The sequence below is a fragment of the Gracilinanus agilis genome, chromosome 6, assembly GCF_016433145.1.
Source record: "Gracilinanus agilis isolate LMUSP501 chromosome 6, AgileGrace, whole genome shotgun sequence".
Classification (NCBI taxonomy): Eukaryota; Metazoa; Chordata; class Mammalia; order Didelphimorphia; family Didelphidae; genus Gracilinanus; species Gracilinanus agilis.
In genome coordinates this window covers 103,320,804-103,337,294 of record NC_058135.1, presented here as the reverse complement: position 1 = coordinate 103,337,294, position 16,491 = coordinate 103,320,804, and the positions used below count along the sequence as shown (strand labels likewise).

General features: G+C 38.2%; 1 protein-coding gene and 1 non-coding gene across 2 annotated transcripts in view; one reads left to right on the top strand and one right to left on the bottom strand.

Annotated features, from left to right (window-relative positions):
• Window positions 1-322: 322 nt before the first annotated feature.
• TMEM192 (transmembrane protein 192) overlaps window positions 323-16,491 on the bottom strand; it is a 31,883-nt gene continuing 15,714 nt past the window's right edge. The window contains exons 5-7 of the mRNA XM_044682395.1: window positions 7,744-7,846; window positions 1,738-2,025; window positions 323-625 (exon numbers count right to left, since the gene is read on the bottom strand). Coding sequence (XP_044538330.1) covers window positions 1,887-2,025; window positions 7,744-7,846 — 242 coding nt within the window. The 3' untranslated portion in view covers window positions 323-625; window positions 1,738-1,886. The remainder of the gene's footprint in view (window positions 626-1,737; window positions 2,026-7,743; window positions 7,847-16,491) is intronic.
• LOC123253187 lies at window positions 8,156-8,295 on the top strand. Its single transcript, XR_006506568.1, has one exon. It is a non-coding gene; the product is annotated as a U4 spliceosomal RNA (small nuclear RNA).

Genomic DNA, 16,491 nt, shown 5'->3' with positions numbered 1-16,491 from the left:
AAGTACAGAAGAAGTAGAAAAACAGAGTGTCAAAGGCAGGAAGAATGGCATATATAAGGATTCAGGTGGGTTTTAGATGGCTACGGTTAGCATAGAGCTAGAAAGGTTAAAATCTGACAGTTTCAGAGATAGTTTGTGCTCAGTTACTTTAATCTAATTCCAACTGAACAGCTACCATTCAATGCTTCCTTCTCAGTCCTTATGAGACATCTTACGAATCTATTTAGACTTGTCTATTACTCGGGCACAATCCTTTGAAAAGCATTTTAGAGTTTCAAACATAAAATACAACCAATTTGTAATAAAAACAAAGAGTGCCAGCTTTTTCAGTAGTATTTATTGTTTGGACAATTAAAAATATTTATTATTCAATTTAGAAACTAAGTACAAATGGGCATCCACACACACATCAAAACCTGAGGATCCTAAAAGAATTTCCAGAACATACCTGTTATTTAAACCAAAACATATTCCATAATTCTTACAAAGTGATTAAAATGGAATTGCAGACATCAAACTGAGTTGCAAAAAAAATCTGTCTTCTTCCATATATTTTAAAGAATGGTGGGAAAGTTGAAGGCAGACTGTAAGAGCTTTTTCTTAGAATGAAGGAGAAGGAGGCTTCCTAGAAATGGCATGGCATTAAAGTTACAAACTGATGAAAACAAAGCAGGAAACCCAGATAAAATCTAGAGTTTAAAAACGAGCCCAGACATACTTAAACAAGTCAGAAGCTACACAAAGTATATTTTTCCATCCTAAAACAGACAGACAGATACATACACACATACACACACACACTCACTCTGAACTGTGTGCAGGTGACACAATCACCTTCATAGGATATATCACTCCATTCACCAATTAGGAAGTAGTAATGAAAAGTGATAAGCTTAATACTGCACATCTTGCAAAGGTTGTAAAATTGGATTGAGTCTTCAAATAAAGATAAATATACATGTATACATAATATATTATATTATATATAGAAGTTTCTATAAATATATTCTGGCACTGAAGAAATCCATTCTTCCATCAAAAACCAAAACTAACCCCCACCAAAATCAGGTTTTTCTAAGGAAACTTTTAATATACTGATGGAAAATGTCAACTAAAATTATATCAGGTAGAGGGGAAATCACTTCTGAACAAGTTAGAGATCTATAGAATCTGACTGTATCAGGTTGGCAATTTGGCTTTATCTTTAAATTTCCAGTTAAGATGAGACTGGAGAAACAAACTCTGTTTACTTTTTGTCAGCTGTACAAGGTCCCTTTTCAAAAAATAACATTTCTAATGACTGCCTTAGTATGAGTGAACTGAGTTTCTGCCCAGCACCACAAGGCAGGTATGTAGAAATGACTCCAGGGTCCTTTTTTTGGGGGGGTGGGGGCAGGGGAAGCAATATACAATCATAATTGCTTCTGCCACCTAAATGTATTTGTATTAAGCTCCTTCATTTAGAAACTTCTCTGAAAGGATTAACTACCTCGCTAAAGGGCCAGGCTATTAAGAAACAGAGGATTTACATTCATTTGGATGTGTTAACTTGGAAGAAACCAAAACTAAACCTTTAAAGAAACAGGATTTAAATTAATTCAAACCTATTATGTTGAGGGATGGGGGGAAAATGAGTATCTGTAAACCTATGTTTCAAAATGCTGATTACAGAAATGGATTTTTCAACTACAGAAGAAGCCTTATAGCTGTAGCAAGAAAAGAAACAGTCCAACATACCTGAAAACAAAATTCAAGTTTTCAACACAAATTATTTCTTAAAAACTATTCAGCAAAAGCTCTAATTGAATTCTGGCAGCTTGTCCAAAGGTCCAACGTGAATGGTTTTATTTTGGATTATTCCAGAAATGCAGAAACTTTGGGAGCCTTCATTCTCTCCTTGGCCGAGAAGCTAAATCTGGGGATGTGAAGGCCAGCAGTCGCTTGCTTAACAGGGCATTGTGTCGTTTCAGGTATTCAATTATATCTCCTTGCTTTTCGACTACTTCTTCTAGACAGGAACTAGTCCTGTAAGTAAAAAAGGCATAATAGGTTACTAAATATAAAAGGAAAGACCACCTGATACAAGGTACTTGCTGACAGCCTATTAGCAGGGTCCATTATGCAGAATACTTTTCTCTCACATGGAATAAGTTTTTTTTTTTAATTTACTAAATTCTATATATGGTTAATGTGTAAATAGAATTAGCTCGAGCCCATTAATAGTCAAAAATCCACTCAACCTAGGCGTGCTAATGATGTCACTCTCACCTCCCTTAGTGGGGAGGGGAGACGAGTTACCCACACGTGACAATAAGTAACAAATCAAGAATAAGGGACTGCCCTTTGGGCAGTCCAAATCAATGTAGAAACTGCCATTTGTCCATTTGAATTAGAGGTGGACCACAGGAAGTGATGAAAGACAGGATCTCTTTAAGTAAGTGAGTGAACTTCCTGTGGGGGCAGTTGCCTTCTCGAACTGGAAGAAGCATCTCCTGAGACCACAGACAGCTTACGCTCTATATTGTCACGTGGGTAAGTTAGGCTGACTTCCTTGGCCTTGCTGGGCCAATTCTAAACTCTGCCTATCTGGCTGTTGGGCCTTGTGGCTTACAGCTTCATTTATTAAGCTTTATAACCTTCTTCTCTCTCCGTCCAGGCAAAGGCCTGGACTAGCCTCTCCCTTTCTATTTATTCCTACTTTTTACCTACCAGATTGTAAATAAACTCCTCAACCCGATGCTGACTTGGGTCTGATTTAATTACGGAATCAACCTGAATTGTTGATTCCTGGTGGCGACATATTTTAATATATATCTATAAATACCTAAATTTTCTTTCTTACATTAAGAGCTGGAGGTTTTCTAGGCAACAATTTCCACTAGTACAAATGCTTATTAACAAATATTTTGGAGGTTCTCAACTCTGCCCTTTTCTATTTCATGTATCAACTTGGAAATTTTTTTTAAACCTCTAATTCTTGGAAATAAAGTTTATTATTTCTTCCCTTGAGTGGCACTGTAAAAATTTGCTGCAGATACAATAGAACTGTCCTAACTAATCAAGATAAGGGATATTTGTAGTTAATGATGAGCAAAATGAGAAAAAGCTGTCTTGAACTCTAAGCTAGATAGCCTAAAAGCATAAAAGAAGATTCTGATCTCATTTAGCAATTTTAAAAAATTCAATAACCAGGATGAACTCTTTGGGGCATATGACTAGTAAGAAGGTATATAGTTTGGTAACTTTTCAGTTCTACTTATAAATTGCTTTCCAGAAGGGTGGGATCAATTCACAGCTTTTCCAACAGTGCTTTAACACACCTTTTCCCTATCTAGTGTTCCCCTTTTGAGTTTAACTTTGCTCATCTGAAAGTCTGAGGGGAAACCAGGGAGCTGCTTTAAAATAGGAACTTTTCTAGTTATAAATGATTTGTAGCACGTTTTCATATAGGTATTGATAGCTTGCGTTTGTTTCTTCCTTAGAAAACTATTTATTCATATCTGCTGACCAGTTAGCAATTGGAGAAGTGGTCATTTGGAGCCAGTTTCTAAAGAAAATTTAGGCTGTATCCAAAAAGATCAAAGAAACAGGATTCCTGACCCACACATAAAAAATATTTTCATAATAGTTCTTGCTGTAGTGGCAAAGAACTGGAAAACCGAGGAGGTGCCCTTCAGCTGGGGAATGGCTGAACAAATTCTGGTCTTCAAATATAATGGAATGTGATTGTGCCATAAGAAATGATGGAAGGGGTGATTTTCAGAGAAACCCAGGAAGACTGGTAAGAACTGATGCAAAATGAATTGAGGAGAACCTGGAGGACAATTCACACAGAAAACAATATTGTAAAGAAAAACAACTTGGGACACTTAACTGTTCAAAATGAGAGGTAGCCACAATTCCAGAGGACAATAATAAAGCATGCTGCCCATCTAACAGAAGTGATGGACTTGAGATGCAGTATGACATAGAGTTTTTGGTCATGGTCAATGTAGGGATTTATTCTGCTTGATTATGCCAATTCATTAAAAGGCTCTTGTTCTTTTTTTCCTAGTGGAAATGGGGTAGGTGCTAGTACTAGAGTAGCCCAAAAAGAAAACTAAATTAAAGCATCTTTATTTATTTATTTTTTATTTTTATTTTTATTTTTTAACCCTTACCTTGTCTTAGAATCAACATTAAATATTAGTTCCAAAGCAAAACAGTAGTAGGGTCTAGATCAGTGATGATCAAACTTTTTAAAGAGGAGGCCAAAGGAAAGGAAATGCTCGTCTGTCAGTCTGTTTCTAAGGCAACTCTTTCCAAGTTTCATTGTATTGTATCCTACTCATTGTATTCGTCAGATTAGGAATAATTTCAGTGGCCCAATAGACATTTCAGGGGCCCTCCATCTGGCCCGGAGGTAGTAATTTGCCCATTACTGGTCTAGACAATTGGGGTCACAAGGTTATGAAGTATTTGAGACCAAATTTGAATCTAGGGCCTCCTGTCTCCAGACATGATTATCTAATCACTGAGCTGTTTCAGTCTCTTTCTCTCTACTCTGTCCCTTTCTTTAAAAAAAAATGCTGCTTCTTAAAGAAAAAACATTTTTTTTTTAGTTAATCAGGGCCAGGTATTCCTAACTTTAGGCCTAGTGCTTTATTCAATTGAAGCATCTTTAAAAATGCACAGAATGGCAGTCGCTAGGTAACAAAGTGGATAAAATGTTAAGCCTGAAAGTAGAAGGACTTGGGTTCAAATCTGACCTCAGACACTTCTAACTGTACAATCCTGGGCAAGTCACTTAACCCCAAATGCTTAGCCCTTGCCACTTTTTTGTCTTAGAATTGATACTAAGAGGAGAGACAGGTGGTGCAGCAGCTAGGTGCTGGGTCTGGAGTCAGGAAGATTCATTTTCCTGAGTTCAAATCTAGCCTCAGCCAACTTACTAGCTGTGTGTCCCTCAGCAAGTCACTTAACCCTATTTGCCTTAAAAAAAAAAAAAAAAAAAAAGGTACCAAGAAACAAGGTATGGGTTTAAAAAAATGTACAGAAGAGAAGGCAGGACAAAAACAATCACAGATGAGGAGGACAGCTTTGCAAATTAGGTCAACTTTATATTATGGAAAATGCTAATTACCTTTCATTAAGCAACATAGGAATACTGCTATTTTAATAAACTTACTATGTTATGGTTTAAGTCCCTTTAAAAAATAGATGCCTATTGCTACAGTATATATTACTGGTACCATGTTTATTTTTTCCCTTCGTTAAAAGAAATGCTCCATATACATTTTATCTACAAACCATCAAGAAAGACTTTTTTTAAAAATAAAATTTGCCTTATTTTTAATAGTGACAAAGCAAGGGAATAAATCATCTTGATTCTATTTGTACTTTTTGCAGTAACCACATTTGAGATAAAAAGAGAATTCTGAGAATTAATGTATTTTTAAAAAAAACTTTGTTTCAGAGATTGTTTAGAATTTATATGTTTAAAATCAGGGGCCTTCAGGGAGATGCCAGAAGGCTGTTAATACTGGGTTCAAGACCTAGAACAAGCTTCTCAAGTGCCAGGTATCAAGAGAATGCTAAAAAAAAAAACAAAACAAAAAACTGAAGAGCTAACTTTTCTCTATAAGAATGACCACATCCATGCCAAACTTGTGGTATGACAGTAGAGAATAAGTCAGTAATCCTTAATAGTTTGTGTACGGTTTAGGGATAACCACATCCCAGTACTCCAAACCACAATGCATACATACAAAATCCCCTCAAACCATCACTAATGCAGTAATTTGGATGTGCCAAATTTTAGCAAGATAAATATCATGGTATATAAACATTAGACTAAAAGTATTCAATGGATTACTAACTAGACAGTAACATGACAAATGCTATACAGAATTTCTCTTTTTACAGAATTTCTTATGTATCCATATCAGTGAAATCCACTCTCTTGGACTGTCTCCTGAAGCACGTTAACTAGCCTTGTTACATTAAGTCTCTACCTAGACCACTACCTAGAACCCAAAGAGAAATCTGCCATCCAGGAATTACACTTGAGAAAAGTGCAATGGCTATTTTACATAAAGATTTGCTGTGTTAACTGGCTAAGAGGGAAAGCAAATTCAAAAGACAGAACTCCAAGAATAAGTTTGCACATGTGCAAACTCCTCTATCCAGCTTATGGCTTAGTTTTATGTAAACTTTTTCTATACATGACTCCCCAAGATCAAACACTTTAAAAAGTTTATCAAGTGCTTTGTCAAAGCATCATCCCAAAGGAATGTCTGCAAAGACACGTAAAACCAAGGTCAAACGGTTTTTCTGGCTCCCAATCCATCAATGAGCTATCATACTGGTGGAGCCCCATGCTTAATTAAATTCATTCTAAGGAGCACCACTGATAGGCCACTATATAGGCCTGCCACAGGATCATCAGTCATTTTAGTCATGTCTAACTCTTCATGACCCCACTTGAGGTTTTCTTAGCAAAGATACTGGAGTGGTTTGTCATTTTTTTCTGCAGCTCATTTTACAAAGGAGGAAACTGAGGCAAGCAGGGTTCAGTGACTTGCCCAGAGTCCCACAGCTGTGTCTGAGGCCAGATTTGAATTCGGGAAGATCCTGACTCCAGGCCCAGAACTCTATGTGCCAGCTAGCTGCCCAAGGATGTACTTTTTATGAGTTCTTCTTAGAATCAGAGAGGTTTCTTCTCCTTTCCTCCTCTAATGACTAGTACCTTCATGCTCTCTCCTTCCTTCATCATATTTTAAAAAAATACTGAAGAGAAGAGCTGGGAAAACCACAATCTCACTAAGGTTTTGCTTTTGTTGTTCTGGTCCAGGCTTTTGTTTTCTTTAGTATAGGGGAATCTGGGTTAGAAATTCCCTCTGTTGATGCCAATCAGACACTGATGCAGAATAACAAGTTGGCAAGGAAAGGAGAGTCCTAGAGAGCTGCCTAGAGTATGGAAAGGTCTAACAGTTGGCCCATGGTCACAGAGCTAGCAAGGGTCAGAGACAGAACACGAACCCCAACTTGTGACCAGCCCTATCACCTGTCTGGACCAAGTCTAGAGCTTCTTCTGTAAAGTGAGTGGCTGGCTCAGAGTAGCGGGATCAAATGCAAACAAAAACAAAGATCCCTACATGCCACAGAAGGACTTAGAAAACCACATATTAGCTTTCTGTTTTACTGTATTTTTATTTTTGTTAAACCTTTCCCATTTGCATGTTAGTCTGCTTCTGGCAGCATGCAAAGCTGGGAGTCTTTGATACTGGTGGAATACACAACCTCAAAGAGCACTTCTACTTTAAATATCTGATTGTTGGGGAAGGAATGTCTTATCTGCAATGACAGTGCTAGACCAGATCTCAAAAATACAGCTATATAAACATTCATAAGACTAAGTATTCAAATGTTCTTCCTAGGTAAAAAAAATTTCTTAATTTTAAAAAATCCTTACCTTCTGTCTTGGAATTTGTACTAAGTATTGGTTCCAAGGCAGAACCGTAAGGTTAGACAATGGGAATAAATGACTTGCCCAGGGTCACACAGCTAGGAAGTGTCTGAGGCCAAATTTGAACCTAGGACCTCCCATCTCTAGGCCTGGTTCTCTATCCCAAGTCACTTAGTTGCCCTCTCTTTCTAGACTTTTAAGAAAAGAGTTCAAATTCTCAAAGAAAATACCTCCCCGTCCCTTGCCCCCAAACACTCACTCCATTCTCCTCCCCCCCTTCCCCATTCCTTTATTACCTGAATCCAGTCTCTGAGGTACTATTATTGGTATATGCATACATCTTCTCTTCTTCAATTATATCAGGTCTTGGTTTGGCTTTATTAAATTTTCTTACTTTCACTAAAATGACACAGCAATAATTAGTTATTTTTTCTAGATAAGAGGACTCTACATTTTTTCTTAGTTTGGTAATGTTTTTATTTTTTCCCAGTTACATGTAAAAATACATTTTAACATTCATTTTCTAATATTTTGAGTTCCAAATTCCCTCCCATCCCTCCTCTCTGATAAGCAATTTGATATGTTATATATGTGCTAGCAATCAGAGCATATTTCCATATTTGTCATGTTGTGGAAGAACAAAAAACAAGAAAACAAAATAAGAAAACAAAACCCATGAAGAAAATAAATTTTAAAATGGTATATGCTAGCTTTGTGCAGTGGCAGTATCATAGCCAATGAGGTCTAACCGAGGCACGATTATTGCTAATTGAAAAATGGTATATGCTTCCACCTGCAAGGAATGTAGTTTTTAAAAATAAATTTCATGACTATCTTTTGTCTTTTTAATCACATCTATATCCCTCTTCTTATAACCAAGATTTGCATTTTAAAATAATTTAAAAATACCCAACACATGACCTTTTGATTTAAAAAAAATCAAGTGCCTCTTATAGACAAGTAACAGTGCTTGGTACAGATAAGTAAGACATCATCCCTGCCCTGAAGAAGCTTGCAGTCTAACAGGGGAGATGAGACCCAGAAGTCAGTAATTATAAGAGTGAAAACTTGCAAAATACAGGATGAAGGTCATTTGCTAAGGCTAAGGGGGCTAGAAACTGGGTGAAGGGCAGTCAGGTGATGTGGTGAGCAGTGTTGTATCTGGAATCAGTTAGAAATGAATTTAAATCCAGCCTCAGAGGCTTAGCTCTGCCCTAGGGAAGTCACTTAACCTCTGGCTGCCTGAGTTTCCTCATTGGTACAATGAGGATAATAATAGCCCCACCTCCTAACACTGTTGTGAGGATCAAAGATATTTCTAAAGTGTTTTGCCAACCTTAAAGAACTATAAAAATGTTACCCGTTATGAGGAGGAGTATGGAAATGGTTTAGAAGTTATGTTGTAGGAGAAACACAGCAGATATAGGAGGCAGGAATTGGGGGACCATGGCTTTTTGCTGTGGTGAATTGGGTAAAAGCAGGGAAGGGGAAGCCTCAGGAGGGACTTGGAAGGAAGGGCCTGGAAGGGCAGAAACAAAGGAGGAGGGCATCCCAGAGAAGCAGGACAGCAGGAGCAGAAAAAGAGGGAAGAAATCATGAAGGGCCTACAGAAGCCATCAAGGAAGCCCAGGAAATGGAGCTTCTTTCAGGGGATGAGAGAGATATGGTTGAAAAACGTCAGAGGCACCAGGTTTGGCCATCATGCTCGCTGCCTGGGAGGCTGAGGCCTGTAGGTCTCTGGAGCTCCAGGGTTCTGAGATGTAGTGGGCCAAAAATGGGGTGTCTATCCTCAAGTCCCCATGAATATAGTGATCTGGGGAGGAAGAGGAGGACCTAGCAAATAGGTTGTAAAAAAACAACTGTCATTTGGTGTTAAGTTTGGGCCTGTAAATGAGTGGTTCCTACCCTTTAAGTTCAGGCAAGAGAAGGAAAGTTAGTCTCTTAAATAGAAAAGAAAAAAGATAATTAAGTCATGGTCAGAAAGGAGGCAATATAAAGAAGCCTGATTCTTAGTGGGAGAGAACCTGGGTTCAAAACTATTTAAGTTAAATGAAAAACTCCTGGTTCTTAGTTTCCATAGAGTTTATTAATATTTACTTGAAATAGAAAAAGCAGGTAGAGATTAAAGCCTATTTCTAATCTAATTCTAATATTGCCACATGGTGCTCTGCCTCATGGCTCCCAGCCAGCATCCTGCAATGCCACTGTCCAAGGAAATAGAGAGAGCTCGCCCCACCCCCCCACACCCCTTCTTTCTTTTACCCGGTACCCATAACCTTTAGTTCGGGGCTGTGTCCCTAGGACTTTTCACCCGTGACCTATGTTTGGAGCGTTCACGTGACGTCCAGTCATGTGACATAAAGCTAGCTAGCAGTCGGGGGGCCCAGGTAGAATGACCCCAGTATGTGGTACTGGGGGAGGGGAGTTCCCTTCACACAAATCCTACCTGACACTTGCTCCCTGTGGGACCCCACCAAAGGTCTTAGTGTCCTTAAAGCAGAATGAGGTCAGACTAGAAGGCCCAGCTGGTAAGCTGGGATCTAGGCAGGCCAAGCTGGAAGGCTGTGGCACTGGGCTCTCGAGAGCAGGCAGTGACATATAGTAACTCCCTTGAATTCCCCTTTTGCCAGGCCCTTAGAAATGGCTTTTTCAATACATAGGATCATGGTGGGCCAGACAGCTTTGACTTACTGCAGAACCCTCCCTGCCACTGAATAGTTCTCTATTTTAGGTCCTTTCTCAAGGAAAGGCTAGGCTTTTTTCTTCTGAACATTTTAGAGAGCAGCAAAGACAAACAAGAACTTTAAAAATAAGGCTGTATAGGACTATCTGCCTACCCCACAACCACCCCAACACACACTGAGGGAAAGGTGAATCTCTACACATCTAACAAACTGATGTCATGATTTATGTCCTCCAAGTATGAAGAATGAGTCACAGGGAAAACAAGTGTGGTGCTTGGAAGCACGAGCCACATGATACAGCCGAGGACTAGCAGGGAGCCTAAAAGCCTGGCTTCTAGGCTCAGTCCTACCATTGCATGACTGGGCAAATCGTTTAACCACTTACAACTTTATTTTCTTCGTCTGTAAAATGGGAACAATCATATTTGTACCAATCCAAGCATTCTTTAACCTTTAGAGTGCTATAAAAGCATGAAATCAGGCACAAATAGAAGTGTTTGACTAAAAGGATTTTGCTCATTTCTTCTGGTGCCACACTTCTAAGGACTTCTTATATTAGTCACTAGATAGTATCATTCTCTAAAAAAGTACAATTCATTAGCAACATACAGCTCAGAGCCTCTAAAATAGATAAAATAAAAAACAAACCAAAAGACTGTTACTTTTAAATAATACGACTATTGTAACTTACAATGCAGATCAACTGTAACTGTCCTTAGTCACAGGCTTTTCCAAACTAAATTACCAATTTACTGTGAATTAGTCCACTGAACATTAAGTAGATGGAGGGCCAGTCCCAGTCAGGAAATCCTGGGTTCTGACACCCCCAGCTATTTGTCCCTGAGCAAGTCACAATCTCTCAGGACCCCAGGGAGTTGCGTATACATCAAAGACGGGAGTATGAGGTTTCTGGATTCCAAGGTAATTTAAACTAAAAATAGTTGACTGAAAAGTTGTACCTTTTGGACACCATATTTCCACCACTCTTACCTTCCTCCCTCCTCACTAACACCTGAATGGACTAAGAGCAGGGTTTTTCTTTTTCTTTTTTTTTTTTAATCGTAGACCCCTCTGATAATCTGGTGAAGCCTAAGCCTATGGACCCCTTCTCAGAATAATGTTTTTATAATAATTGGAAAGCCAAATTTCAGTTAAGTTATTGAAAATAAAGACATATAATTTTTCCCCATCCAAGTTCATAGAGCCCCCCCTGAAATCTATCCAGACCCCATGCACTCCAGGGAAAAAAACTAGAAAGCTTAGAAAAGACATTAACAGGTGTTTGTCTTTAAGGCAGAAAGGAAAAAAAAAACCACAACCTACTGTAAACAGAGGGGTACAGCTTTCACATCTGACAACCACTCTAAGAAATTGTATATTTTCTGTCTGAAATGAGTTTTAGACACCCCAAAGTAAGAGGGTCAACAATTAGACCTCATTTTCCTCAAGAAAGGAACACCTGCCAGAGGGGCAGTTTTTACTCCTCATTATGATAAATATCCCTGATTTTCTGTAGTACATAACTAGAATAGACATGTCAGAGCCAATGGAAACCCTGGAAAATGAAAAGACAGAAATGATTATGTTCAGCTTTTACAATAAAATGAGGCACTTTCTTGGTAGAACCCATCACAACTGTTCCTTCTGAAAAGATAGGGATCATTTTGAAGCACAGGACAAACCTGGCCAAAAAGTGATATTCCTAAACTTCAGGCAAGTTTTCTTAGAATGAGGGTCTTAGACATTACTATGGCAAGAGCAGGAAGCAAAGGGAAGTTAGAAGGCCTAGGGTCCTTGTCACTGGGGGATCAAAGATGAGGAAAAGTAGAGAATAAAGTTCTAAGATACCACTGATAGATAAGACCTCCTCAGGGCAGTTCTCTCAAGCCCAATCCTTGGAGAGAGGTAAAGGGATAGCAGATAAGGGGAAACCAACTTTTAAAAAATCCATATTTTTATATTAGTGTCTGTTCTATCATCTAGTTCAAAGTAAAGTATTTAGGAAAACTATACTAGTTCTCTACTGGAGGGCAATTTTAGGTTACATTCCTGCTGTGTGAAAAGTAACTCTTCTAATAAGTTACTGGTTAAAAAAAAAAAAAAAAAAAAGACAGGACCAGGCAGGTAAAAGGAAGAAAGGGCCATGTCTCTAAAGAAAGCTCCTTGGGAGTTCCTGTCCTTTGTCTTTATAGAAAGTTTTAAATTAACGTAAGAGAAGAAATGGGGTGGATTGTGCAAAAGGGCCAGACTGAGATCAGGCCTGTGTTAAGGTATGATGTGCTGACCGTGGGTATGTCTAGAATAAGAAAGATGTTCTTTGAGAGTTATTAGTTCTTTGAGAATTATTAGCTCACCCTACCATATTTGCCATAATCCATTTTTGTATGGTTTAGTTTGTGGGAAAAGTTCCTCCTTCTGAATGCCCATAAGTTATCTGGTTTTGCTTTCAAATTTGCATCTATTTTAGAAGAGGCATTCAATCCAGTTCCTGCATTTGATTCCCAAGACTTTTCTTTTATCTTTTTTTTTCCCCACCAGTTGTTCAGTGGGTCCCAAAGCTATAAAGGTATTATAAAAAGCTCTCCTACTCTAAACAGGTGTAAAGTTTCAAAATTTAAAAGAGGAACACTTGCATTTAGTCAGCAGGATGGAAAGGATGCACCTTGGCTTCAAAGACAACATGACTTTCCTTTCCATTGGCTGTCAGCCCAGCCCAGCTAAAATTAAAAGGATAGATGAAAAAGGAACACACTGTACTCCCTTCTTCCTTTCAAATACTCATAAGAGAAATACAGAATGCAGGGGGAAATAACTAAGGTCCTCAATTTGTTGAAACTGGAAGGCTTAGTAAAGTTGTTCTAACAAAGCTCAAACTCGTCTTTAAGAGACGCTCAACAAGGCACATATGTTTTCTAAGTGAAGAAAGACTGATTCCTAAATTAGACCCCCCATGTTAAGAACTTAAGTAAAATGATAACCAGGCAGAAGGATGCTTATCTCTGAGTAAGAAAGTGCTTATGTTTTAGGACAGCAACACTTGATCATGAACTCCTTTTACTAAGCAGCAGTAATTTGATTAATGCCAAAATGGGGTGGGGGAGTGGGAAGAGAGATATTCCTCTAGTAGCCAAGCTTGCACTATGGAAATGACCTACCTTCAGCCATGGCAGTTGCTAAACCTGGGCTTAAGATTTCAGAGGGTCCATGAACTTGGATGGGAAAAGAAAATACTACATTTTTATTTCTGCTAACCCCCAAATGAAATTTCCTTCAATCATTTACAAACATTATTCCAAGAAGGGGTCCATGGGCTTTCCCAGACTGCCAGACAGGTCCATCACTCACACACACACACACACACACACACACACACAATTAAGACACACCTGCACTAGTGTTTCTAACACCAAATCATATGGATTCAGAGTTTTGTAATTCAAAGACATCATGTAATTACAACGATACTGGTGTCAAATTAGACCACCCAGAATGTGTTTTCCACTATTCTTTTAGATCATTAGCCAAAAGAGGAGTGTGTTCTGAAGAGTTGGGTGGCCTTATGTGCCATGTAAATCTTCTTTCATTTCATTAGGAAGCTAGGACGACTACAAAGCATCTTTACTAGATGCTGAAACTGGGGAGATTTAATTTTAAGAGAACATGGGACACTGGTCAAACTGAGTATGACAGAACTTCTGGTAGTATAAATAATCTCACCCGTTCTAGCGATCCGAATGGTGATTTTCCTGGGTGCCATGGCAGGGGCAATGAAATTTGCACAGACCTCCCCCCTCTCCTTCCCTCGAGTTAAGCTGGGCAAGACCCAACAACAGTTAAAATGAGACCAATCCAAAACTATTCTCCTAATGAAGAAGTGATAAGCCCAGAAAGCAGTTACTGACTTCACCAAAGAGGAAGGCTGCTCTGAAAGCTGACAGAAAATGAAAATGTTAAGCCTGGGTTTCAATTTTCCCAGTGACTGGGGCCATTTGCCTCTGGGGCCATGAAAAGTGCCTCAGAGCCTGACAGGCCCCCAAATAAAAGAAGTCTGCATTCAAGCTCAGACAATAACCTTTAGTTACTTCAGGTAACAGGTCAGATATGGAACAGAACTGACCCAGCAACAAGTGAATTCAGTATTTCTCCTGAGATCCTGAGACCAGGATCATTTTATTGACATAGACTTGGTCATTTGAATGACAGATTAATGACAGCTAGCATTTACATGGTGTTTACTATATGCCAGGTACTGTGCTAAACACAGTTATTATTTCATAATATTCTCCCAACAACCATGGGAAGCAGGTGTTATTATTATCCCTATTTTACAGCTGAGGAAACTGAGACAGACACAGGGTAAGAGACTTGCCCAGGGGCACCTAGCTTGTAAGTTCCGAGGTGATATATGATCTCAGGTCTTCCTGACCCCAGGCCCAGTGCTCAATCCATTCCACCTTACTGCTCCCAAGCTAGTTGGGTTTTCTCCTCCCCCTTAATTTTTTCCAAGATCCAGTAAGCTATAAATTTATTATTATGCACCTATTTTTGCTTTTTTGCTGCATAGAAACTAGTGTTTTTCCATGAGTATGAATTAAGACTACCATCTATTAGTTTCCTTAGTATTGGGGATATCCCAATTGGATAATCTCCCATAAATGTAACATATACCACTGAGAGTGTTCCTTAGCAGAGGTAGTGTAGCAGCTGGACTTGGGATCAGGAAAACTTCAATTTAAATCCAGTCTCCTCCAACCCTTACTAACTAACCTCAGTTTTCTCAACTGTAAAATGGAAATAATGATATCCGTGGGACCTGACAGAGTTGTGAAATTCAGATGAGAATGCATGTAATAAAATGCTTTGCAGAATCAAAAGCACCCTGTTATTACCCAAAGAATATACTTCAAAAGTAGTACGCTGAATTATAAATTGAATCTAAATGGGATTCCACATTGATGGCCAAATGACCACATTCCACAGCAAGAAGCTAACAATGTTCTTCCCTTTTCCACTTTAATTAGAAGTGATCTTTCTTTGGACCTTGCATAAAATTTTGTTCTTTCACTGTGATTTTCCTGGATTTAGTTTTCATTCAGGTCACTCATCTATGTCATATCCTCCCCTCACCAGATTGTAAACTCGGAGAATAGAGAATATTCTTATTCCTCTACCCACTCCCCAGTGGTCAGCATAGTGAGCACCCAGAAGAGGCCCCAAGAAAATGTCTGCCAACTTGATGAATGCCCATCTTGCTTAGATCTCTCCTTGTGTCAATTAGATCAATATACAGGTGTTCAGTGATTTACATGATAGGCATATTGCTGAAGGAGTAGGTAAAGATAATATTTTTCAAATAAAAATTCTAATTGTACAAAGAAATTTGTGATTTACAAGAAGTTTACAATCAGTTATTGAGTATAAACAAAGAATTAATTACTACTCTTACCCATTTAAATCAGTGCAAAATTAATTTTAAGGTGAAAACTGAAGTTCTTCATAGTCTATTTTTAAAATTTAATAATCTGCAGGGCCTATGTGGTGGTAGTTTATCTTTACTTCCATTACCATTATCTACATTATTAAAGGATTTGTTAGAGGCAGCTAGTTGGTACAGTAGATATTTGGAGACAGGAAAACTTGACAGTTCAAATCCTGCCTCAGTCACTTAGGACTTGTGTGTCCCTGGACAAGTCATTTAACTTCTGTCTCAGCTTCTGCATCTGTAAAATGGAGATAACAATAGCACTGATCTGACAAAATTGTTGTGAGGATCAAATGAGTTTAGAATTAAGTATTTTATAAACCCTCACGTGCTAAATAAATGCTTATTGTTAATAATATCATATACTTATGGAGAATATCATAATGTATGTTAAAGAAAAAATTTTTTTAAATTGAACATGGTCACCATGTATGCAAGTCACTAGAAGTGGACTTTTAAAATGTCAAAAATATGTAACCTGCTATAACACCTCTCATCTAAATATACAAAACTTCCTTAATCACAATTTCAGTACTGATTCAAAGAAGAGATCAAACCCAAAACTGAATTAATTGCAAGGTTCTAAAAATCTCAACCAATAGTAAGCTAGTATTAAATGCTAATTTTTAAGTGAAACTATTTCTCTTTGTCCTTTTCTACTTGAACATTTGGTGAATACAATATTTGGTTTAATAAAAAGTTTCTTCAAGTAAATAAGAGCTTATGTTTATGGCTAATTCAGAATCATGGCCGCTGATCACAGTAATGTCCTTCCTGTTGATTTTAAAATAAGAGTATCAGAGGCTTATGCTATGAACCAATTCGAGGTCACAGTTGCAGGGACATAATTCCTTGTTATGTTTTACTTTCTGTTGTTG